The 25,168-nt window shown below is 59.7% G+C and overlaps 2 protein-coding genes across 4 annotated transcripts in view; both read left to right on the top strand.

Moving 5' to 3' along the window:
* The window catches only part of ATOSB (atos homolog B), a 39,662-nt gene extending 21,517 nt beyond the window's left edge, over positions 1–18,145 (top strand). For all 3 annotated transcript variants that reach the window (XM_068423314.1, XM_068423313.1, XM_068423315.1), the window contains 9 exons: positions 9,550–9,642; positions 10,249–10,450; positions 12,183–13,421; positions 14,990–15,048; positions 15,341–15,437; positions 15,911–16,069; positions 16,492–16,560; positions 17,037–17,242; positions 17,578–18,145. In XM_068423314.1, coding sequence (XP_068279415.1) covers positions 12,348–13,421; positions 14,990–15,048; positions 15,341–15,437; positions 15,911–16,069; positions 16,492–16,560; positions 17,037–17,242; positions 17,578–17,731 — 1,818 coding nt within the window. In that variant the 5' untranslated portion in view covers positions 9,550–9,642; positions 10,249–10,450; positions 12,183–12,347 and the 3' untranslated portion in view covers positions 17,732–18,145. The remainder of the gene's footprint in view (positions 1–9,549; positions 9,643–10,248; positions 10,451–12,182; positions 13,422–14,989; positions 15,049–15,340; positions 15,438–15,910; positions 16,070–16,491; positions 16,561–17,036; positions 17,243–17,577) is intronic.
* Positions 18,146–19,336: 1,191 nt separating this feature from the next.
* Positions 19,337–24,776, top strand: STOML2 (stomatin like 2). Its single transcript, XM_068423062.1, has 10 exons — positions 19,337–19,416; positions 20,349–20,501; positions 20,834–20,933; positions 21,602–21,660; positions 22,033–22,134; positions 22,774–22,908; positions 23,451–23,595; positions 23,938–24,017; positions 24,255–24,383; positions 24,494–24,776. Exons 1-10 carry the CDS (start codon positions 19,360–19,362, stop codon positions 24,623–24,625), a joined length of 1,092 nt encoding a protein of 363 aa, XP_068279163.1. The 5' UTR covers positions 19,337–19,359; the 3' UTR covers positions 24,626–24,776.
* Positions 24,777–25,168: the final 392 nt, after the last annotated feature.

Here is a 25,168-nt window from a genome sequence, read left to right as displayed (position 1 = left end):
TTTTCCTGATCCTGTCCTTCTGCAAGGCTGGCTGCTGGCAGCCTTATCAGCCTTGTCTTCAGAAACATCTTCACTCTGCGATTTAGTGTGTCTCTGAGCTTTGACCCTGGTGCCTGGTGCTGCAGAAGCCCGTGTCCAGTGTGTAAGTGCTCAAAGGGGTTTTGGTGTTTGCCCTGTCCTGTCTGCAAGAATAACAAACCAGAGCAAAGGGGGCTGTGTGTAGCCACGGTGCCTGGGCAGAGCTGACCCACAGTGGTAGCTAAGTCTGCTTCCCCGTCTGGCAGAGGCTGGGAGGATGTCCAGGCTTCCCAGATGCTTTTATGTGGTTTTTCAAGGTCTAGGACATTCCCATGAGCCTGTGTTTGTCCCTAGATCCCTTCTCAAGTTGCTCCTCAGCCTTTCCCTTGGGCTTGTTGATGCTGGGCTGCCGCCTTGCTCAGAGCACTGTGTGCTCTCCCTTCCTCGGTAGTCTGTTCACTACTCAATACTGCTCTGGGCGCTCTTGTGTTGCTTGGGAATCCCTGTTACAACACCCACAGGCATCGAGAGCAGCATGGTCCGGTGGTCTGAGCCACGAGGCCCCTGGGGCGCGTTCCCAGCTGCATGGGTAAATCACTACGTGGCCGAGGACAAGCTGGTTCCTGGTAGTCCATGGAGAACTCTCAGGTCTCTTGTGGGCTCTGTATCCCTAGGAGGTTAGGTCTGGGGGGACATCTGTGTCCCCAGCAGCATGGCTGCCACCAGGGTCGAAAGTGTTTTGGACCCAGTTGCTGTAGTTAAGCTGGTTTCTGAGGTCTCTGAGCTTTGTGTGTTCCCACAGAAGCAGCGCAGCAAAACGTGGGCTGCAACAGCAGCAGCAGAGTTTGCATGGGAACCTTCACATCTTTCAGGGGCTAATGTGAGGGCTCATGTCCTGTGCAGGTGGGTTGTCTGGGGATGTGGCTGCACCTCGAGCCTGTTCCTGTTCACTGTCGTTTCTGTGAAGGCGTAGAATGCTGATACGCCAGTGCCCCACTGCCGTGTAGTCTCTGCAGGCTGCCCCTTCCAGATAGCGCTGAGGGCAGGTCCTCTCCGGCCTCCGCCTGACATGAAGCATGAGCTGAGTCTTGGCTTCCTCCATCTCCATGCAACATGCCAGGTGGATTTCCGCTTCCATCCCGAGGGCATCCCCGGCCATTGCATTGCTCGGAGCCCTGGCAGCCCTGCAGGAACCCAGCGCTGTGGAGGGGGTGGCAGATGCACCAGGCAGAGGGCTCCGCTGTCGGTGGGAACCCACAGGTGGTTCAGGGTGCGTGGACCAGGAGGTTTGCCAGTTTCGTGGGATGAAATAGGAGCTAGACTGTGTCTCCCACTGCCCTGTGTACGGATATGCCAGCAGTCAGACATGCCAGTCCCTCCTACCCCCTCGTTTGCCTTCAGAGGGGCTTGTGCTCTTGTGTGTTTGCCTCCATTACGGGCAACAGTGTGAGTGTTTAGGTGACTGCTGTGACATCTTTTTCCTAATGCCAGCAGGGCGTTTCTCTTTCACCTTCAGTCCCACGGGAAGGAGAGACTTTCTTTTTCCATGACAAGGCACAGGACATTGAATTCATGGTGGAAATACGCCCTTCCAGCAGTAGCCCCGGCTATGGCCAGCTCTTTACAATCAAAGATGGACAAAGCCTCACTCCTATGGCCTGAATCCCTGCCCAGCTTGTGTCACCACGCTGGCCTGTGCTAGACTTGAGACTTTCACCCTGGAAAAGAGTGGAGTGGGTGTGCACGGCCATGTGTGTGTGTATGTGTGTGGTATCTCCTCCCCCTGTGCCACGTAGATGTCTAGCACGGGGAGTGGAAAAGATGCTGAATGTCCCCACAGCTGCTGCAGCCTTATCTGCAGGCTGCAGCTTGGTAACGCCGAGCCGGAGGGCTGAGTGCCTGTGCCCAAGCACCTCCCTTGGAGGGCTCTTACGGTAAAAGGAAGTGTATTGCAAGAGGGGTTGTGGTGGGGACAGGCAGTTCCCACGGGGTAAATGCTGCATGCACAATCCTTGCTGCCTGCTCCCTCTTCCCCTATGCAGCTTTGATGCCTGCGTCTGGATCTGCGGGGGGTAATGCAGCATGCCTGGGACCTCCTCCACTGCTTTGCGGTGCGCTGGTGACCGTTTGGGAAGGTGGGGAAAGGTGACGTTGCTGTGGCTTTCCCAGATGGGTGTTGGGGACTTGTGAGTGCAGTGTGTGCAAGGAGGGCTGGCAGGGCTGTAGGTGGGTGGCAGTCGGGGATGGGAGGAGATGGGGTAAGTTACAGGTTGAGCTGCAGCGATCAGGAGGCAACAGAGTACAGGTTGGGGAGCTGGGGACACTTGGGACATGCACAGGGGTGCGTGTAAACAGGGCAGGGTCTGATGGTGATGGAGGATGGGGTTGGGGTGGGAGTGAAGAGGAGCACGCTGGTGGGGATGCAGAGCCCAGCTGCCATGTGAAGGATGTGGGTAAGGTGAAGTTCTTGTGCATCTGGGATCAGGCAGTGTGGATGGCTACAGGGCATCAGGGTACATAAGGAGCTGGCTTGGTAAGGAGGGAAGATGTGGCTGTGGATGACTGTGGTTATATGTGGTGGTGACCGGAGAGAGACGAGAGGAGGCAGCAGAGGCAGGAGCAAAAGGGATCCCATCACCCACTGATTGCTGTGCTGTGTTCTCCCAGCTCGCAAAGCATCACCTCACCGCTGAAGCTCCCTGTCTGAGGCTCATGTTTCTGTACCTGGCTCACGGTGATGGAGAGCAGGCTGGGCTGTTCATGCCACATCGTTAGATCACACTTCCCACGGCGCACAGCCCGGGACAAGGAGCTGATGGGATGGGAGTTACCAGTAAGCAATTGCCTTTCCATTGGGGTTGAGTTAAACAGGTCAGGATAGGGTTTGCAGGGCTTCTGATGCAGACACCAACCCCAGAGCATCATTCCTGCTCTTGGGACATCAGATAAAAAGGTCTGTTAGTGCTAACATTTGTGCATCAGTTAGTATGGTGAGAGTCTAGTCCTGCTTGGACCTGGGGCATGCCTCCTGTGGACAAATGTCCTTACTGAACTTGAAACGTGGTAGTGTGTTGGTGCCCTGGTCACGGCTGGTGGCTCCAGGTGTCGTGCAAATGCAGAGCAGAAGTGATCCGTGCCCCTCTGCCAGGACCTGTTTGCCTTCTGGTCGCCATCCTGTGACCGGCTGCACAGACACGTGACTTTGTAATCACCAACAGTGGAAAATTTTCCATCAGTTGCAGTTGGCACTGAGGTATGGAGTGGAGCAGCCAGTCTGTGTGGTCATCCAGTGGCCGAGGTCCCTGTCCCGTGGGCCACCACCCCTGGAGAGGGACGGGAGGACTGGATGGGAGCTGGCCAATGTGTCCCTGTGCCTGGGTGGCCAGGGGCTTGCTTTTGCTGCAGGTGCTTTCTTTGTTGCCCCGTGGTAACTGCCAAGGCCACTGTGTTGCCACAAGGTCAAGGCCGTTGGGCTCCGCAGGTTGCTGTGGTGGCAAAGCTTGCCGGCACGGTGCCAGCTGCGCCTTCCCCCCCCGGGGAGCGATGGCACGCGGCGGCTACCCCGAGGTGAAAAGACGCAGCTTTTTATGAAGCAGAGCCAGCCCGGAGGAATTTTCCCCTCGTGGCCAGCTGTTGTCCTGGGCCTGGCTTGCGTCCTCCAGCACTTCCCACCCTGCGCTGCCCCAGGGAGGGGAGCAGGGGCTGGCCCACCCTCCGGACTCCCTGCGCAAGGACGAGTGGGTGCCACTTGGGGCTCGCGGGGGTGAGTAGCCGTGGTGGAGCCCAGTAGCATCCTACTGCCTCTGCAGGGATCCTCTTGGGCAGCGGAGAGTTTTCCCCACCCCCAGCTCTGCCGCTGCCTCTTTGTTTTCTGGCAGAAGCCTCCGTGCCTTTTCATTGCCGTAGAGGCGCCGAGCAGGAGCCTACATGTGCCGTGTGTGCGTCTCGCCAGGAACGTGATGTGGGCTGGCAAGCCTGCCGGGCTGGGCATCTCCCTCACAGGGCTGCGGGGGCCAACTGGCAGCTTCGGGGATCTCCTTTCCGTGGGCTGTTCCTCCAGCCGGGCAAGGCTTCGAGGCCGCTGGTTTCCTCCGCCAAAACCCTCTTTCGCGTTGGCAGCGTTTCTGCACCTTGCCACAAGTGGAGTAAGTTGGGTGGGAAGGGGCCGGTCCTCAGCTGGGCTCCACGGGGGGCTCGGGCTCTCTGCTGCAGTCCTCCCTCGCTCCTGCTGAGGAGGCACCTGAGATTAGAGCAGTGCCAGGGGCTGCGGAGCCGGATACGGCGGTGGCTGAGGATTGCTTGTGCTGCGCCTGCCTCTCTGTGTATTTGATCTCTCGACTTCCAGCGGGGACTGAATTCCTGTGCTGGATTCTGGGCTCGGCGCTTGTGAAAGGATCCAATTATTTCAGAGCTTTGAGCATCTCCATTTGCTGCCCATATTTGCGGCGCCCGGGTTTGTGCTGGCTGGAATTCCAAGTGATTAACGTGGCTGTGACATCCCTTCTAGGGGTGTTATCTTTGCTCGCTGTCCCCCACCGCCCCCCTCTTCCTCCTCCGGCATCGAGCGAGCGAGACAGGCAGGCAGAGACAAAGGTCTGTCCTCAACCTGGGCTGTCCTCCCCATGAGCGGCTGCTGCGTGGGATTTCCCTGCCCTGCCTGCTGCAGGTTTCCTGGGCTCCCGGTCGAATGCTGGAGCTGGGTGGCCGTGGGCTGGATCGCTGAGGTTTGAGCCTGCTGGTGCTGGGTGGGCAGGGGGTGCTGCTGGATCTGGAGAGCTGCCCGATTGTCCTGGTGGATTTTAAGCTGCTTTTCATTCTTCCACTGTGCTTTCCTGGGGAGAGGGGCAGCCGTGCATGGAGGGGAGGCTGGGGGGGGGGGGGGATTGGACGTGGGGGAAAGCCATACACAGGTGGCCGTTGCATAGCAGGATCTGCCTGCAGACCCTGCAAGCCCCCCTTCCCAGCTGCAGGCTATTGTCAGCGCCGCTGCCTGCACGCGAGGCACCGGGCAAGGTGTGTGGAGGTGATCCATGCCAAGACGTGGGGGGGTCAGGGGGAGCAGGGGCAAGCCCCCGGGCTGGGAGCTCTGCTCCGGCTCCCCAGGCTCACGGGAGAGGTTTCATTGTGTTACCCTGGGTGGGCCAAGCAGAAGGGCTCAGTCCCTGCGGCACCTGTGCGTGGGGCTGGGGAGGCACCGCACGGCGCTAGGCAGACCTCAGCCCCACAGGAGCCTGCTGCAGCCTGCGGCCCCAGCAAGGCACCCTGCGGAGAACGCTGCTCTGTCCCCAGGGGCTTCTGCACCCCCTCAATGTCCCCTCCTGTGGGATGGGAGGAAGGGCAGCAGCAGCACCTCACGAACACGGGTGCTGCGGGGCAGAGGGAGGTGTCGGGCCTGTCTCTGCAGAAGCTGTCTCTGGTGGTTTCTAGGAGCTTGCACTGCCTCTTGCCCCATCCCTCCCCTCTGGGCTCGGGCTTCCTCCCCCTTATCAGCACAGGGGCCAGCACTGAGCAATGCTCTGGAGCTGCATAAATCTGGTATGGCAGAAGGCCTCCCGAGGACCCCCCAGAGCAGCACCCTTGCAGTGGGGCAAGGATGCTCCCTCCCTCTGCATCCTCCCTCCCTCTCCCTTATTTCCACCAAGTGCGAGCTCCTTCCTCCCCAGTCTGAATACCAGGGGAGTGCCAGAGCCACGTCCACACCAGTTATCTTTCCTTCAGGCACGGATTGCTCCTCTCGCATCTCTCTAACCAGCTTCTCTCCAGGATTGCCACCTCTCCTATGTACAGTGCTGGAGGTGGTCCCCAGCCTCACATGTCTGTCTCTCTCCTGACGGTGATATGCCTGATCTGTCCGGCTGTGGACAAACCCTTCTCTGGTGGCAGCATTGCTGCTAGCATTGCTGTCCTTCAGGGTTGTGATGGAAACTTTCTGCCTGCTGGCGCTTCTCAAGCTCTGCTCTTAGCCTGTGCCAGGAAGCTCCTGGGCTTGCACTTGCACTGCTTAGATTTCCTTCCTTCTCCTCCTGTTCAGATAGGACCGATAGAGCTGCGGTTTATCCTCCAGGCAGTCTGTTTCCAGCAGTTTCTGTTGCCTCTTCTCTTGCCTTGTGCTCTTCTTGTACCGAGGATGATTATTTGCCCTTTTGTAATGACAGCCCCTCTCCTATCCTGGCTGTGTGGTTCCTGCTTCACTCCCGGTGAGGCTGTGAAGGTTACCTTAGCCCTTCCCAGGAGAGGGAGCAGGAGGGAGGAAGGCAGCAAAAGGCACTTTGGGGTTGGTTGGGTTTTTTTGTGGTCTAAATGGTGCAAGGATTCCTCTTGGCCCTGCCAGCCCCCAGGCATGGCGCTCTGCCCCAGGCAGAAACACCCTGCAGGTCCTTTGGCACCTGGGTACTTTGTGGCTGTTGAAGTGTAGTGCCCTTCCCCAGGGCTCGCCAGGCTGGAGGAAGAGAGGAAGGCTGTGCCTGACATAGCTCCGGACCCAGGTGCTGGGAGACCCTGGCAAAAACAGAGGGTCCCTCCTGTCCCCTGACCTTTGACGGGGCCTGGGAGCTTGGCAGGAGCAGGGCAGAGAGCAGGAGCAGCTCTGGTGGGCTTCCCCCAACAGGCAAAGCCCTTTAAGTCCTTAGAGCCAGAGCACCAGCACAGGCTGAAACAACGGCAAAATCACCATCATTTGGACTTAGGAGGGTCAAACCCTTGGCTTGGGCACATGGAGCCCCACGTGCTGCATCCAGAGGATGGTACCTGTGCTGCTCAGCTGAGCTGGTGAGGCTAACAGCAGAGCTTGAGAAGCACCAGAAGGCAGAAAGCTTCCATCACAACCCTGAGGGACGGCAGTGCTAGCAGCAATGCTGCCACCAGAGAACGGTTTGTCCACAGCCAGACACCAGAAGGCTGTGTTGCCATTCAGCGAGACCTGGACAGGCTGGAGAGTTGGGTGGAGAGGAACCTCATGAAGCTCAGCAAAGGCAAGTGTAGGGTCCTGCACCTGGGGAGGAATAACCCCAGGCACGAGTACAGGCTGGTGTCTGACCTGCTGGAAAGCTGCTCTGTGGAGAATGACCTGGGAGTTCTGGTGGACAAGTTCACCATGAGCCAATGATGTGCCCTCGTAGCCAGGAAGGCCAGTGACATCCTGGGGTGCATTAGGCAGAGTGTGGCCAGCAGGCCGAGAAAGGTTCTCCTCCCCCTCTACACTGCCCTAGTGAGGCCACACCTGGAGTAACTGTGTGCAGTTCTGGGCCCCCCAGTTCAAGAAAGACAAGGAACTACTGGAGAGAGTCCAGCGAAGGGCTACAAAGATGATCAGAGGACTGGAGCATCTCTCTTACGAGGAGAGGCTGAGGGAGCTGGGTCTGTTTAGCCTGGAGAAGAGAAGACTGAGGGGGGATCGTATCAATGCTTCCAAATACCTTAGGGGTGGGTGTCAAGAGGATGGGGCCAGACTCTTCTCAGTGGTGCCCAGTGACAGCACAAGGGGCAACGGGCACAAACTGAAACATGGGAAGTTCCATCTCAATATGAGGAAAAATTTATTTACTTTGAGGGTGACAGAGCACTGGAACAGGCTGCCCAGGGAGGCTGTGGAGTCTCCTTCTCTGGAAATATTCAAAACCCGCCTGGACGACCCTGTGCAATGTGCTCTGTGTGAACCTGCTTTGGCAGGGGGTTGGACTAGATGATCTCCAGGGGTCCTTTGCAGCCCCAACCATTCTGTGACTCCTCTGTGACTCCTCTGTGACTCCTCTGTGACTCCTCTGTGACTCCTCTGTGACTCCTCTGTGACTCCTCTGTGACCTGGACCTGGCTCTGTCCCAGCTGGTTGGCCAGAAGGTAGGGCTCTGGAGATGCTTGGCTCAAGGGGAGGAGAAGAGAGAGGTGACCAGGTGCTGTCTCCCCCTCCCTGCTTGGGCTGCAGAAGTCCCTGGTCCCTCTGTTGGTCTCTTGCTCTACAGGGGGGAGGTAGGCTCCCACTGGGTGCTGTGAGAGGCTGAGCCCTGCTGTGAGCTGGCTGGGCTCTCAGCATGGAGGAACTGCCTCGGGAGGCAGAGCTAGACACAGCCAAGGGAAACCCCGAGGCTAGGGGAAGGGCATGGGAACCTCCCCCGGACATGGTGCCTTGCTCCTCACCCTCCTCGAGATGCAGTGCAGTGCTGTGCTCCAGCTGCTCCCCATCCCAGGCTGATGGGCAGTCCTCCAGAGGGATGTACAAGGAGGTCCCAAGGTGTACTTGGAGACACTTTTGGGGTGGGCTAGGGAATCCTGGTATTTCCCAGCATGGTGCTTCAAGTGACAGTATCTGGGCTGGCAAAACATGGTGCAGCTGTGCTAGGTGTGTGCACTACTGGCCAGTGCTGGCATCACTGGTGACTGGTGTTGAGGTCTCGGTTGGGATGGATTTGTGGTGTCAGCCCATCAGCCTCTCCTGATAGACCAGTTCTCCTGAAAGGCAGCTGCTGGTGGGGAGCAAAGGGCTGTGACTGCAGAGGGACATGGGAGGGAGAAAGAAAGGATGCAGGTGAAACTGTGTACTTGTCCCGGCATGGACAGGTGCAGGAAGGATGTGGTTTTCTCCCTCCGCACCGTGCTGACTCTTGCTGCTGGTGGCTGACTTTGCATCCCAGTGGTGGCTGTACCACGCAAGTGGTGGTACAGATCTCCCCCAGGGATGGAGGAGGGAAGCAGCAACCTTCTGGGCAGGCAGAGCACAGGGTGTTACCTCAGCGTCCACCCACAGCTGCAGGCATTCACTTGCTTTTCTACCTGCCTTGGTGCAGGCCCCATGTGGGGTGCCAGGAGGAGCTGATCTTTACAAAGAGCTTTTGTTGAGGTTTTGGACCAGAGGTTTGCTATGCTGAGGTGTTGATTTGCCCTGCTGCAAGTGCTCCTTGGGAGCTGGTGTATTGTGTCTCTGTTCTGGCTGCTGGTGCCCTTCCACAGCACTGCTGGCAGTGGCTCGTGGGCTGGCCGACGCTCTCGGGGGCCGTGACTGCCTGTTAATGACAAACCTTATTGGCAGTGTAATGAAAGCACAGCCCGTTTCCTGGGGCAGGCGAGGTCGGGCAGCGAGCACAGCGAGTGACCTGCCGAAGCTGCCTTCCCACCTGCGAGGTGATGCGATGCAGAATTTGCCAGACCAGGGTGCCAGAGAGGGGGTACACTCGGGTGTTCCATGCCTCCGAGCATCCCTTTGGGGATTTTGTTCGTCTGCCTGGCCCTGCTGTTTCCAGCCTTCAGAGCAGTGCTTGCTGCTGGTTTGGGATGCCCAGTGGGACAGACGGTGGCTTCCCTACAGACGGCTGAGCCCCCAGTTGAGGGCTGCATGAGGAGGGAGGCAGGGAGGGCATGGTCCCCAGGGATGGGCGGCGTTTCCTCCTTCACCTGGAGGTTCCTGGGCCAGCAAAGCTCATGGGCTGCCCCTGCCACAGAGGGGCTGGGGGTGGAGGTGCTTGAGGGCTTCTGCCCACTCTGAAGGTGTTGCATCACGAGCTGCTGCCTGAGCTGACTCTCCTCCTTGCCTTCTTCCAGGCATGAAAGCTGCAGTGCTGGTGGATTATAACCACAGGGGAGCTGTGTTGCATCTGCAAATCTCTGTTGTGCATCAAGGGCACATCTGAGCAGGTGAGTGCTGTGCACATGAAAAGTCTGCTGTCTTTGCGCTGGGAGAAGCTGGTGGGGGGCCATCATGGCTCAGGGCTGTCAGGCTCCTGGTTTCTGCCTTCCCTGCCAGGCATCTCTTATTGGAAGAAAACAATTGCAAGCTCTTCTCCTTGTCTGTAGGCCAGAAAGTGTCCTGTGCTGTGGGTGAAAGGAGCAGGAGGTGGACATGAGACCAGTAGCTAGCTGGAGGCCCAGAGGTTGCTGGTGATCTGCAGTGTCTTGGGAAGCAAGGCATGAAATGGTCACCAAAAAGAAACAGGGATCTGTTCATATGCACAGGGTTTCATACAGGAAGGCATGCAAAAGGGATGTAAAATATGAGCCAGGCATGAGAGTTCACAGCTTAGCTTAAAGTATTTGTGGTTTAAATGGAAATCAAGGTGATAGCACTGCCTGAGATGGCCAAGGTGTATGTGGCCTTTGGGTTTGGGAGGTTGGGAGAGGCTGAGCCTCAGTGCTGCCTTCTCTGCCTGTGTGACCCCGCAAGCAGGCAGTACCCTCCTGCCCTTCTCCTGGAAAGCATCTGAATCACTCCAGCCCTGCATCTCCTGCTTTTCTTCCCCTCAGAGCCACTGTGGAAACTGAAGAGCTGGAGAGGACGGTGCAGAGGTTCCAAGGCACACCGTGATGGTGGGAGCCATTCCACGGCAGCCACGCCGCTTCTGGGGGGTGCCTGGCTGGCGGGTGTCTTCAGCTAGTTGTGCCAACGACCACCCACTGCGGGACAGGGAAGTTAATCTGGAGCAAAGTGGCATTCTGCTGCAGAGGGGTGAGTGTGGGGGGCAGCCAGGACAGGCTGCAGTGTGGTGGGTCACACAGAGGGGCTGAGGTTGGCAGGGATCTCTGGAGGTCATCTGGCCCAAGCAGGACCACCTAGAGCTGTTGCCCAGGACCATGTCCAGGTGTCTTTGACTATCTCAAAGAATGGAGACTCCACAACCTCTCTAGGTAACCTGTTCCAGTGCTTAGTCACCCTCACAGTAAAAAAAAGCATTTCCTGATGTTCAGGAGGAACCACCTGTGTTCCAGTTTGTGCCCATCGCCTCTTGCCCTGTCACTGGCCACCTCTGGAAAGAGCCTGGCTCCACCTTCTTTGCACCTTCCCTTCAGGTATTTACATGCATTGATAAGATCTCCCTGAGCCTTCTCTTCTCCAGACTGAACAGTCCCAGCTCTCCCAAACTTCCCTCCCTGGAGAGATGCTCCAGTCCCTTAACGATCTTAGTGGCCTTTTGCTGCAGTCTCTCAGCTGTGGGCTCACCAGTTCTGAGGAGAGGGGAAGGATCATCTCCCACGACCTGCTGGTGATACTGTGCCTAATGCAGCCCAGGACACTGTTGTCCTTCTTTGCCGCAAGGGCACATTGCTGGCTCATGGTCAGCTTGGTGTCCAGCATGACCCCCAGGGCCTTTTCTGCCAAGCTGCTTTCCAGCATGTCTGGGTGCATGGTTATACTGTTCATCACTCTTTTAAACAAAATCCCTAGGCTCCACCACCCTGGCCTGCCACTTTCCCATCCCCATCACAGCAGAGGTCAAAATACCATGTGCAGCCTTGCTCTCCAGATAGTCTTGACCCACTTGGAGAACCAATTACTCTATTGCTCACCTGCCGCTAAGCCTTTGCTCCACAAGAGCAGGCAGAGCTGTGGGGACAGGCAAAGGGCAGAGCTGGCAGGCACGTGCAGTTTGGCAGGCTCTGGAGCTCCTCAGTCTGCTGGTGACTATTCCTGCATCCCCTCAGCTCTTGCAGTCATTTACGTATTTATCATGCCAGAAAAACTTGTGGATGGGATTCTCACAGCTCTCAAACTAGGCTGAAAAACAAAAGTGAGGTGCCGTGCAGCACAGAGGACATCAGGCCCTTAGGGCAGGCAGGGGTGGGTAGATGGATGGTGCAGGAGCCCATGGTGGGCTCTGCAGCCACTGGTACCACCCAGCTGCTAATTGAGGTGGTGGAGGTCTCTGGTTCAAGCTGGCAGACCTGTGACGTTAAGTCAGGTTTCCCCAGGCTGCCCAGCCAAGTTTATGTCCCTGCCATGGGGCTGGCAGCGTAGGGCACCAGCCCTGCCTCATTCAGCTCATGTGGCCAGGGCAAGTCGTCTTGGTGAGCACTGGGAGATCTTGTTGCTGCTGCCCAAAGGGGTGATGACAGGCCTGACTCCTGCGCTCCAGAACAGCGCAAGCGCGTCAAGTCCCTGTCAGAGGGCAGGTCCCTTTCTCCCCACTTGTCCAGGCTTGTCCCCAGTAGCCTCCAGCCTGGCTGGAGACTCCTCTCCATGCCCAGGCTGAGAAGGAAGTGCTGATCCTGCAGGAGGGTGATGCCGCAGGGTTCCCCCGAGAGCCACACCAGCCTGGTTCCTCTTCCCGTCCCTGGAGAGGAAGGTCCGAGTGGGGGTGTACAGGGAGCTGCCCGCATCCCAGTAGGTTCCTTGCAGCCAAAAGCCCAGACAAGGACGGTGATCCTGGTCTGATCTGAATCCTCCTGCTCTCTCTTCCCAGATGCTGCGCTGCAGTGCACCCCGTAGCGGAAGGCTCACCCGGATGTCCTGAGCGAGAGGGGATCCAGCTCTCACCCTGACCTGTGGCACTTTACAGTCCTCCTCCTGCTGCTGCATGGGCTGTTCTGACTCCGGCTCCGCTCGGAGTCCAGGCAAGTAAGGCCCCATGCGGCACATCCACGCGGAGACGTCCCTGCCCGTGGAGCATGGCACGGACCCCAGCCTGTCCCGACCCAGCAGAGAAGCACCCTTGGAGCCTTCCTCACAGCACTACAACCACCGCAGCATCCTCATGGGCTACAACAAGACAGAGATCAAGCGCCAGAAGGTTTACCAGGTCTCCGTCTTCTCCCATCTCTCCAGCTCCTCTGAGAGCACGGAGCAGCGAGCAGGCAGCCGGCCGGCCGTCAAGAGGGGTTACCCTGAGCAGCGAACTTCGGAGGGAGGGCGAGATCCCAAACGAACTCACTGGGGTGGTGGTGGGGTGGACAGCAAGTGCGACGGGGGCCCTGGGCAGGCTTCCCTGAAGGATGATGATACCTTCGAGGATGGTCTGCTGGTGGAGGAGCTACCTCTGTACAGCTCTGCCCAGCACTTCTCCCACAGCGGGCTGCGGGTGGTGGAGCACCGGTGTGAGGGCAGCCCCAGCCACAGCCCCAAGGCCAGCAGATACGACAAGTCGCAGGATGTCTCCTCCTCGCCCCAGCACATTGCTTGCAGTACTTTGCACACGAGAGACGGGTGCCCTGTCTCATCGGGGGATCAGCCAACAGACTATGGAGAGAATGGGGAGCAGGCAAGTGGCCACAACTTGCTTCACCTTGATTTGCACAATATTGCACAGACAGCCCTCTTGGACTCTGGCGAGAAGAGAGAGAAGCCAGGGGGCAGCCCAGCTCACAGCAGGAGGGCTAGCGGAGAGGAGGAACGGCCAGTGGTGGCCAATGGCTGCAAGGAACCCACGGCTCTGCAGACAGCGCTCAGCCCCGAGCTCAGCAACCTGAGCTCCCAGGAGAAGACGCCCTGTGGGAGCAGCAAGCTCAGCAGCAGCAGCTGCCCAGCCAAAAGGAAGCTGCTGCCCGCTGGTGAGGTTGTGGCCGATTCCTGCTCTGAGGATGAGAGCCTGTCCCCGCCGGCAAAGAAGAAGAGGGTCCTGCCATGCCATCCGGTGCCCACAGCCTGCCGCAGCACTGATGCCAAGGGGGCCCCATTCTGGAATCACCTGCTTCCTACAGCCAAGGTGAGCATCGCTCATGGGGGGAGGCAGGGCATGGCTCTGGGGACACTCAGAGCTCAGGGCTGCCCTTGTGGTCAGTGTGGTCCATCATGGCACAGCACCCTGTCCTGTCCCAATGCCACAGCACTGGTGTGAGCGGGATGGTGGCTCACAGCCAGCCCTGGGACACATGGTCTGTAGGCTGTCACCGACACTTGACACCTTTTAGTCACTGGATCCTCTACTTGCAACCAGCTCTTTGGCCTGGAGAGCCTTGCTCGGACGGGACAGCGAGAGCTGGACATGTGGTGTGGGGCCACATTCAGTGTCTGACAACTCCACATTAAGCCAGACTTACCGGCAGGCTTGGGAAGAGTGGCTGTCTTCTGCCTGCCTGACGAGGAGAAAGGCAGAGGGGTGGGATGGCTTGAGTCCCTGGCTGTGATATCCATCAGGGCAAGGGTTTGGTGGCAGGGAGTGGGACTGGACATGCTCTGGCCAGGCAGTGGGAGCCCCAGTGCTGTGTGCAGAGATGCCACTGGCTTTTCTGCAATTCTGGGGTGCCTGTGCTGTGTCCCCAGGGTGCCACAAACTCAGAAATGGGGCAGACTCCAGAGGTTTGCAACCACCCTGGAAGCTCAGCAGCTGCCTTCGATTCCTCCCTGCTTACCAGTCCCTCCTGGCCGTCTCCCTGCCTTCACCATATTCTGCCAGCTGGGGCTGCAGCAGGCTCACGCCAGAGATGGCACCCTCCTGTCTTTCCCTGGTGCAGGGATCTGCAGGCACTGACAGCAGAGCTGCTTGGAGCTGGGACATACCATCCATGGCGCACAGCTCTGTCCCTGCCCATGTGCCCTTTTTGGTGACTGTCCCCCAGCCCAGGTGCCCCCAGCACTGCCCTTGCAGAGTGAAGCCCTCCAGCAGCTTCCCTGGGTTTTCCCTCCCAGTCATGCCAGCCAGCTCCATCATCCCTTTTGTGTTGTGCTGTCCTTTGTGTGGCTTCCAGAAGGGAAAACCCCTGAAAAGGGGACATCTTTAAAAGAAGGCTGCAGTGTGGCCCTGGCTTTAACCCCCCACCCTACAGCTCTAGGAGCCTGGCTGCGGGCAGGGGCAGGGGGCACACCACTCTGGCCAGCAGCACTGCTGAGGACTTTGCATGAATTACCAGGGGATGGGACTTTTCTTGGGCTGGTCGGGGAGCTTCATTGTACGTGTTACCCTTCCCTGGGAGGTGCAAGAGGGTATTGCTGCATGACTCTGTCTGAGGGCGTCTTGTCACTGGGGCTGGTCCTCAGACCTCCTTTGCAAGGTGGGAGCTGTGTGCTGCACCCTCGGCTTAGGTACCAACACCCTCATCCCTAGCAGAACCACTCTGGGGTTTGGGCAGCCCCACATCCCCACCAGACACAGCAGCCTTCACGCTGCCATGCTGGCCACCCCCGCAGAGGCCACTGACAGCTCCTCATGGATGGGAGCCTCTCCAGTCTGTGTGGACCCTTGGTGGGGTAGGGCAAGGGGTGATGGCACCTCCTGAGTGTGCACAGTCCCCGTTTGCTGCCCTAACACAGTTCTCTATTTCGTGTCCCCTCCAGAGCTCTGCGGATTGCACTGCAGTTGGGAGGAGGCTGAAGAGCGGGCTGCGCCTCAAGTCGTGAGTGTCCTGGCAGCCCTGCGGGATGGACGTGGGGGCTCAGGGTGCCCAGCCAGCCCAGCACCCCGCAGCCCTGTGGAAGGGTCAGGTTGGGTCCCTTCCCTGCCCCCAGGCATCTCTCCTCCACGAGACCCCAGGCTGTGGGGCGGAGGGAGGTTTCTTCTCCCTCTGGTGGGTAGGAAAGTGGGTTCAACCTGCACCAAAGAAAGGGACAGGGGGACCTGGAGAGGGCAGCCCAGGGCTGCGTGCTCTCCAGTCTGACACTAATTTTCTCTCCTCTCCTCTCTCAAAGGCGACATCTCCGGAGCAGCCTCCGGAGGGGTACCAGGTCCTCTGCAGTGCCCTGGGCTACCACCACTGTCAGCCGTGCTCTGCTGGGCAACTTTGAGGTAACAGCACCCACCTGCCAGAGAGGGAGGTGGGTCCTGGAGCCTCTGGGCTGGGCTGGCGGTGGACATGAGAGGCTGAACCTGACAGGATCCCTGGCACGGGGCTGGGCTGATTGTCCCCAGGGGCTTGGCGTGCAGTGACCTTGTCACACAGCCACCATCCACCAGGAGAATGTCTCAGCCAGCAGATCCTTGGGTGATGCACCAAGACCCTGGACCTGAGATGGCTGCTGCGAGGCTGAGACGAGGTGCTGTCGCTGCTTCTCTGTGTTAGATGTCAGGTTGTAGCCCACCAGCTCAGGATGGGTCTGTCTCAGAGCGAGCAGCCAGGGCCCCTCACGGGTGGTCTCTGGAAAGCCAGGAGGCATGCAAGGGCAAGCAGACATGTGGTTGCAGTCATCTCACCCGCAGCTTCGAGGCGAGGGGCAGGACTGGTGTTTGAAGGTCCCTAACGCTTTCCACCTCTCTCTCAGGAGTCCATCCTGAAAGGGCGCTTCGCACCGTCAGGGAGGATCGAGGGTTTCACGGCAGAGATCGGTGCCAGCGGCTCCTACTGCCCCCAGCACGCCACCCTGCCCGTCGATGTCACCTACTTCGACATCTCTGAGCACAGCGCGCCCTCGCCTTTCCTGGTACGGGACGAGGGAGGGCTGGGACCGTGGGGGAGGTGAGCGGAGGCTGTACCCAGGAACTGCGCATCCCGGGGGCCGCTTCTCTCCAGAGAGTGCGGCTCCAGTAACCGCCTACCTAAGGAGACCGATAGCTGTGCCAGGAGCAGTTTTTTAACCCAAAAAGCAAAGAGAGAAAGAAGAGGGAACCCTTGCAGGCACATAAACAGGCAGGCTGCTGCCCAGCCATCTCATGGCTGTTGCTTTGCCCTTGCCTCTGTGTTGCTGCCTGTTCATTCCCTGGTCTGGAGAGGAACTGAGCTGGGCTGCTTCTTGCTGCCTTGTGCCAGGCATTCCCAGCGAGGGGGGCTCTGGGCCCCACGCCGGGTCCCAGCTGGGCTGTCTGTGGGCTTTCTCCCTCTCACGTGCTGTTTCTTTTGCCCCAGGGAGTGATTGACTTGGAGGCCTTGGGAAAGAAGGGTTACAACGTCCCCAAAGCTGGAACCATCCAAGTGGTGAGTTTTCCATCCCTTGGCCTCCGTCAGTGCCGTGGGAAGGGGACTTGGTGGGCTCCAGTTGCCCTCCAGGGTGGATATGCTCCGTTACATTGTTTGGCAGGGCAGCAGCCAGAAAGCATGTGCAGAGTGGGTACGTGGCCACCAAGACAGCACAGCAGAGGGGAGCATGGGCACGCTGGCAGGGAGACAAGGTGGTGGGAGATGCAGAGAAGGAAGGCGGTGGTGGGGAGGGACAGGGTCTGGGCAGGAGAGCATGTATGTGCGGTGGGAATGGGATGTGATCAGATGGGAGCACAGGAGTGGAGGTGGCTGGAAAGGACTGACCTGTGGTCCTCAGGCGAAGGCCTTTGGGGCTGCTGTGGGGCTTTCTGGACACTTGGAGCTGCTGGTGCCGCACCCAGATGCCCTTGCCCTGCCCTGTGGATCCATTCCTGTGCCCTTCCCAGTCTCACCCCCTACCCTTCTGCCCCCAGACCTTATTTAACCCCAACAAGACTGTGGTGAAGATGTTCTTAGTGACGTACGACTTCCAGGACATGCCAGCCAACCACATGACCTTCCTACGCCATCGCATCTTCCTGGTGCCCGTGGGAGAGGAAGAAGGGTCCACCATGGCCCCCAGCAACCCACTGGGGACTGGCCCACCCCGCAGAGTCCTCTGCTACCTGATGCACCTAAGGTAAGGCACTCCAGGAGGGATGGACGCCTGCCCCGGGTCACCCCTGGGCTCCTCTCCTGTGTGTCCCTGCCTCCCCCAAAACTGCCGGGCAGAGTGGGAGGATGGCAGCCTGACCCCTTCGCCCTGGGGAGGAGCAGGGACTGGCTGTTCCTTCGGGGAGGTCAGAGCTGCCACCCTGCCCCAGGGCCATGGCCAGTATTCCTCTGAAGGTAACCAGAGCGTGGCCACCTGGCGCAGGGGCCAAAGTAGGTGAGGGGGTTGTGCCCCGCTCCGAGACTGTCCTGCCCTCGCCTGGGAGCCTGAGGTCCCTCTCTCCTGCTGTTGTCTCCACTCAGGTTTCACAGCTCCAAGTCGGGGAAGATCTACCTTCACGATACCATCCGGCTGCTTTTCTCCCGCAAGTCAATCGAGGTCGACTCGGGGATCCCCTACGAACTGAAATCCTTCACGGAGATGCCGAGGAACCCCTGCTACTCGCCCCGGGCCTGACCTTCTCCATCCCCCAGGGCCATTGGGGAGTCTGCAGCCCAGCACTTTGGGGAGAGAGGAGTTAAAGGGCCAGCAAGCCAGCACCACGTTGAAGTATTGCCCTCCCCACATGCCCCCATCCTCCTCAGCAGCACGGGTTCTGTGCCTGCGCCCTGCAGCAGGGCTCGGATCACCGAGGGGACTTCACCAGGAGGGACAGGGGCTGGGGAGCAGTGCTGCTCCCAGCTTGGAGACTTGGCTGGAGCCAGGAGTTGAGGGGATTGAAGAGTTGGGTGGGGGGCTGCCCACACTGGTCCCGGGCTTGGGAGCAGAATGTGCAGAAGAGTTTGTATTTATTAGTATTTATTGTTGCTGGGAGCGCAGAGGAGGTTTGTGCAGAGGATTGGAAGTGCTGTGCTGTTCTTCCCCCCCTACCCTGTCGGTGCTGGATGAGGCCCTTGGCAGCGCGGGGCTGGGGCAGGGCTGTGGGGACTGTGAGGGGGACAGGGGATGGGGACACCTCTGTCTGCGGAAGAGAGCGTGACCCTGGGCTGGGGCAGTGTTAAAAGACGTGGGAGAGGCTGAGACTTGCTGGGCAGCAGCTCTGTGGGGCTGGCCCTGCTTCAGGCGGTTTGGGGAGGCCTGCAGTTGCCCTCCCACCCCTTTAGGGCAAGCCAGACCCCAAGGAGGCTGTGGCTGGCAGGGTAGTGGCCGTTGCCACAGGTCCCGGGGCTCAGAGGTGTGGCTGTCCCACGGATGGGGACCTGGGGGTCTCTGCAGGCGCGTGGGGACAGAGATGACCCTGCAGGAGCCTCCAGAGCCCACGTGTGCTGTGGATCTGAGAGGAGGTGGAGATGGACGAAAAATCAGAGGCTTGCACCGTGAATGCCATCGAGGAGGCAGCTGCGGGCAGGGGCCTGCCCCCAGTGTGACCGGGTGCCGGAGGGTGGGTGGGAGGCCCAGCTTAGTCCCTGGGAAGAGGGGCACCAGCAGAGGACATCAGAGGGAGAGACATCGCGAGGGGGTTTGAGGTGATGTGGAGTAGCTCCCCTCCCTGCTGCAGCCTGGGGAGCTGGGAGCCAAGCCCAGGGTGGGTCAGAGGGGTGAGGGAGCAGAGAAAAACGCGCTCGCACGTACCGTGTCTGTATCACCGCCCTGACCGGGGCTCTCCGCACACTCCTGCTGCCAGCTGAGGCTGCGGGGAGCCCCGGCCCCTCTCTGTGAGGGGGAGAGAGGGACAGGTCCCCGCACCCTCACATGCCGGCCTGCAGAGGGCCGGGGGCTCCCGGGCCAGCCGTCACCGTCACCACGGCCCAGGCCAGGCTCCCGTCGCTGGGGTGCGGGGACGGGCCAGCACCGGCCTCCGCCACGCCGGGGGCCCGCTCCAATCCCCCCCCCCCTCAGCACCGGGTCCCGGCGTCCCCCTCCTCCGCAGTACACCAGGGTCCCGGCGGGGGCGGGGAGGCCGCGCCGGTACTTTTCGTGTTTGTTTCTAATTTAATAAACGCCCGTTTGGAGACCGATCCGCGGCCCCCGGGACAGGGCGGAACCAGCGGCAGCGGCCGCCGCGGCGGGACGGGCCACCCCGGGGCGGCGCACCCGGAAGGGGCGGGGCTTAGCGGGAGTGCTTCCGGGGCGGCGGGGGAGCGATGCTGGCGCGGGCGGCGCGGCGGGCCGGGCCCGGGCTCGGCCTGGGCCTGCTGCAGGTGGGGCGGGGGGTAGTGAGGGGGCCGCGGTGCGCGGGGTCGGGGTGCTGGGGGGGATCCGGGCTGAGGGGAGCGGGGCTGGGGGAGCTGGGGCCATGGGGGCGCGGCTGGGGGGAGGTGGGCAGGGACAGGGGTATTGGGGTGCAGGGGGAGGCCTGGGGGAAAATGGGTGTGGGGGGGCTGGGGGGTGTTAGTGGGGGAGTGGTGTTGGGGGAGCGGGGGGAACCGGGTGTGGGGAGCGGTGAGGTGAGCCGAGGGGGCGGGAGTGGGGCTGGAGGGAGCTGGGAGGGAAAGGGGTGTAGGAGAAATGGATGCGGGGGGCTGGGTTGAGGTGCAGGGGGGCATAGGGGGTTGGAGAGGAGGCTGGGCGGGAGCAGGGTGTGGGAGGGAGTGAGGGGACCTGTGGGAGTGAGGGGCTGAGGGGAGGAGGGTGAGGGAGTTCCCCGAGGGGAGCGGATCCTTGTGGCGGGCTGGGAGGTGGCCACAGGTGGGGAGGGGCTGGCTGTTGAAGAGGGGTGGCCTGGGACTGAGGTGGGGGTTGGAGGGGGAAGAGAGGAAGGGGGCTGAGTGGGGCAGAAGAGATCCCCACACACACCTTCCTTTCCCTTGCGGTGTCAGGGAGGCTTTATTGCTTCTCCCCAATAGGGATGTGAGGAAAGGGGAGACGCAGAGAAAGCTCCAGCACGGGGGTGAGCCCCCCTAAACCTGCAGGGAAAGCCCTGACACTTGCATTGGCCCTGGGGTCTGGGTCTCATCCCTGTGGGGATAGCCCGTGTGCCCTCACAGTGTGGGCTTGTTCGGGGTGTCAGTGCTGTTTCCTGCCCTGGTGTATCGGGGCCATGAGCAGCGATCCCAGGTGGGAGAGCAGGGGTGGTGCTGGGCTCTGAGGTGCCGGCAGCTGTTCTCCATCCCATTGTCTTTCCTTTCTCCAGCGCTCCCAGCAGCTGAAGCGTTCAGCATGGCTGGCCCCGGCACCGTGCCGCTTGAACTCCGGGCTGCCCATGAATGTTGGGGTGCTCTTTGTGCCGCAGCAGGAGGCTTGGGTGGTGGAGAGGATGGGCAAGTTCCACCGAATCCTCGAGCCTGTAAGGAGCCGCTTTTCTCCCTTCCTGGATTCAGCAGGTTCCTAAAGCTGTAGCGAGGCATGTCCTTTGCGCGAGGATTCGGCAGATGGTGTGCTTATTCTTCCAGATATTTTACTACCTGTAGACTAATTTCCCTTGGTGAAGCGTTAAAAGCACGGAGAAATCTAAATTCTCCCCCATGTGTAAAGCGTCTTTGCTCTCTGTGCAGCATCTGCAGCGTGTAGTCTGCTTGGTCTTTGTTTACACAGCTCTCTCTAGTCTGACTGGGCTCTCTTGGGGGGCGAAAACCCCAGACTAGAAGGCTCAGCCATCTAATCCTGCCCTTCTCTCAGGGTTTGAACTTCCTCATCCCTCTGCTGGATCGGATTCGTTACGTGCAGAGTCTCAAAGAAATCGTCATTAACGTCCCAGAGCAGTCAGCGGTCACCTTAGGTAAGGAACAGCTCCTGTGTCCTGCCCCTTTCCTTCCCCTGCATCCAGGGTGAGCGAGGGACAGCACGGGGAGGAGAGGAAATGTCCCAGGGTCCTGCACTCGGCCCCATCCCTGGGGACCCAAGCTTGGCCGTGCTCCTGGTGCTGTGAGCAGGAGAACCCCAGGAGGTCCTATCTGCCCTCACAGGGCTGCGGCTGCCCCTTCTTTCTGGGTTAAACACATCTGGTCAGGAATCCGTTTTTCAGATGTTTTCCTGTGTTGAACCACGAAAAATCTTCTCTGTGTTTTTGTAAAAAAGATTTCAGCTCAGGGTAATGAACAGCTCTGTTACAATTCTAGTGTTGATATTTTTGTTTTGTTTTTTATCTCCTTAAATCGTTATTTATGAAGATAACTACAGTATGAAATGTTTTGATCTGGAGACCTGAGTCGTCTTGTGCATTAAAACGTCAAAATGTAGTGTTTTCTAGGGAACGTGAAGGCCCTTTTTACAAAGCCTTTTAGATAAGGAGATCCGTTTCAGCCAGTCCCTCTTCCGTGCCACGCTGCTGACACCAGGAAGGAAAGGGGTGACCTTGCCCGGCTCTGCTAGTTCTGTCGGGGAAGAGGGGGTTGCCGTGGTTTGTCTTTGCTGCTTCAGCAGACAGGACGTGTTCTCTCCCGGCAGATAACGTCACCCTGCAGATCGACGGCGTGCTCTACCTGCGGGTTATAGACCCCTACAAGGTACCGTCCCTGCTGCGCCGACACTCGGCCCCAGTCCAACGTGCAGCCTCCGTGGCTGCGCCCAGCACGGTCTGCGTGTGCCGCGCGGCTCAGCCAGCTGCCCCGGCAGCCCCTCGGGCACCGCTCGCCTGGCTCTGCTGGCTCCCTGCTCCCCACAACGCCCGCTTCAGCCTCTGCCTGGCTTGCTGCACCCGGTGAGGCGGGTGGGCTGGGTGCCCTCATCCTTCCCAAAGCTCTGGACTCCGCTTTTTTTTTTTGGCTGGGCTCTCTGTGGCAGGTTTCTCGTCTCAGTGATACGTTTGCCCATTCTGCCTTGTTTTGGGGTCCCTCTCGGCACTGCTATCAATGCTGTTTTTTGCTTCTGCTTTCTAGGCTAGCTATGGGGTGGAAGATCCTGAGTACGCAGTGACCCAGCTGGCCCAGACCACCATGAGATCTGAACTTGGCAAACTCTCCCTCGACAGAGTCTTCCGGGTGAGCTGGGGCGGTGGATCACGGAGCTGCCGGTGTCCCTTGAAACCGCAGGGCAGTCTGTGCAGCCAGGCTGATACACTTAACAGCAAAACACCCTCTGCTTAGAGGGCTTCTGGCTGCTTTTCAGTTGACCTGCTAGTGAATCCTTGAAGATGGGTCTTGTTTTGGTTATTTTTTTAGTGGGAGCTGTTTTCCACCGTGTCCAGGATTAGTTGGAAAGGGTGACGGATGGCGTGTGCCCAGACCCAGCTGGTCTGGCTGCATTTCTCTTGAGTCGGTGACTCTTTGCTCAGGCCCAGAGGCGAGCATCCTGGCTGAGCCAGTTCAGGGCAGCTGTAACCCTCGTGCTGCATTTGCTGGGCAGAAACAGGGGCTGTTTGCATTCCTGGACGATGTTTGTACCCAGATATATGGTAGATGTTTGCATCTCAGCGATTTCAGTTTGGAGCACTGCCCTCCCTAGGAGAAGGTGACCCCTTCAAGAGATGCGGGCAGCATTTGGCCCTGCCTTACGCCTGTGGAGATGGGTTTGTCTGGCTGACCTTGGCCCATGAGGGCCAGTGTCTGTTTCCTTCCTGACCCCTGTCTTGTGCTAAGCGCCTCTTCTTTGCTCTCTGCCCTTTCTTTTGTGCCTCCCAGGAGCGGGAGTCCCTCAATGCCAACATTGTGGATGCCATCAACCAGGCCTCAGACTTCTGGGGCATCCGGTGCCTGCGCTACGAGATCAAGGACATCCACGTGCCCCCACGTGTGAAGGAATCCATGCAGATGCAGGTCTGGTTCTCTGGGAGGGCGGTCTAGAAGGAGAGGGAAGTCTCCGCTTCCACATAACACGGTTGTTCTCCATCCAGAGCTGGCAGCACCGGGCCCTCCTGTGGTGAGGGAAGCCTGTTGGCACTTGGGCTGCAAACGTACAGCGACTGAATAAATAATTCCCATCCTTATTTCGGCAGTGGTGGCCCCTGCGTGGTACACACAAGCTCTGCCAGCTCTCTGTAAGGCTCTGTAGGAAGCAAATCCCAGAGCTGAAGGTCTCTCCTTGAGAAAAGCCTGGCACCAGATCTCTGGGCTGGAAGGGCAGGAGGGGGAAGCGGCTGTCCCGTTAGGTGTGGAGGGGGCTGCAGAGGACTGTGCAGCGTGAGGAGCAGAACCAGCCCTCACTGGGGATCGTGGGGTGTTTGTGGCTGTGTTCCCATCCTCTGCTAAGCTGCGCTGCCCCAAGCGGGACATAGGAGCGTGTCCTCGCTGCGCTTGCCCCACGGGTGGGATTTGCCCAGCGCGGCCGTGGCAGGCTGGTGTCTGACCTGTGCTTGCAGGTGGAGGCAGAGCGACGGAAGCGGGCGACGGTGCTGGAGTCGGAGGGGACGCGGGAATCGGCTATCAACGTGGCTGAGGGGCAGAAGCAGGCCCAGATCCTGGCATCAGAAGCTGAGAAGGCCGAACAAATCAACAAAGCTGCTGGTAGTGCCTTGGGCTGGAACATGTGGGGCCTGGGGAAGCTGTAGCCCTCTGCACTGAGGGGTGATGTTCCTGGGGAGAGATCGCATCGCTGTCTGCGGGCCAGGCATCCTCAGCCACACTGGTCCTTCTCTGCTGGGGCCCTCGGGCTGAGCTCCAGCTCGTGTTGCCGCCCCGCAGCCCAGGGCAGCAGGAGGTGTGTGGCAGGAGTATCGCCGTGCTGCTGTTGGGGAAGAGGAGGCTTTGCACGTGCGAAATTGTCTTGATTTGCTCCTTGAAATTGATCAGCTCCTCGTGAGTGCTTTGTTACGGTTCTGATGCACGTTCTGCTGTGGTTCGTTGCAGGAGAAGCCAATGCCATGTTGGTCAAGGCCAGGGCCAAGGCGGAGGCTATCCAGCTCCTGGCAGCTGCTCTGGCACAGCAGGTGAGTGATGACTTCTTGGGGCAGCCACTGCTTTGGCACTGGGACTGAGGGAGGTGAAACCACAGCTGGGGTGGCACCTGACTTTCTCTTGGACACTCCCTGGTGCCTTCAGTGGCAGCGAGCGAGGAGTTTTGGTGTCTTGGGGCTGTGACCAGCCGGGGCAGGCGGGGGATGGGGGCACAGATGAGCTCTTGGTGGTCCGTGACTTGCTGCTGAGCCTCATCCCTCTCTCTCCAGCATGGCAGCGCAGCCGCCTCTTTCTCTGTGGCAGAGCAGTACGTGAACGCCTTTTCCAAGCTTGCCAAGGACTCCAACACCCTCCTGCTGCCCGCCAACACCGGCGACGTCACCAACATGGTGGCGCAGGTCAGTGTGGTTGGAAGGACCCGGTCCCTTGCCCTGGGGAGGTGAAGGTGGCAGCCCAGTGGGGCCCGGCCCTCTCCTCTCCTCCCCCATAGCTCTCTCATTCCCTCCAGGCCCTGGGCATCTACACCACGCTGACCAAGCCACAAGCTGTGAAGACTCAGGAGGAGATGCCCCCAGCCCACGAGGACCCCCAGCCTCCCGCTGCGGAGGTGCTTAAGGCAGAAGAGGCCAGCTCCAGCTAGCAAGGCCGGGAGAATCCCGCACCCTCGCCCGGGGCCTGCCGGGTGTCCTGTCCCGCCGCCCTCCCTGGTCAGACAGACGCTCTTCTTCCCTTGGTCCTTATTTTGTATTTGGAATTAAATCATGTAATAAATGGTACCGGTGCTGCTGCAACACGTCCCCGGCGCTGGGGAGCACGACCTGCTGCCAAGGGGGGGTCCATCCCTCCTCGCAGGCTCCTGCCAGGAGCTCCCACGGACACGCAGTGATCTACAAGAGGGGCCGGGGGACCCCTCTCCCGGGGGGGATCCCTCTCCTGGGGTGTGAGCTCCCCGTCATTGTCCCCTCACCGGGTAGCTGCCCCCTGTATAGCGTGCTCCCCGTAGCGCGCACAGCAGGGAGGGGAACGCCTCTGGCGATCGATTAATTCGTTAATTAAAGCAATGTCTCTGTCGAGCCGGGGGTGCTCGGGGTGTCTCGCTGCGTGGGGACCGGGCGGCTCCAGGGCGCCAGGGGGCGATGCCGCTCCCCGCCGCTCCCCGCGACGCCGCTCTGGGGCGGCCGGA

The sequence above is a fragment of the Nyctibius grandis genome, chromosome Z (genome assembly GCF_013368605.1).
Source record: "Nyctibius grandis isolate bNycGra1 chromosome Z, bNycGra1.pri, whole genome shotgun sequence".
Taxonomy (NCBI): domain Eukaryota; kingdom Metazoa; phylum Chordata; class Aves; order Nyctibiiformes; family Nyctibiidae; genus Nyctibius; species Nyctibius grandis.
The sequence above is the reverse complement of the archived record's forward strand: the minus strand, read 5'-3'. Positions and strand labels throughout refer to the sequence as shown.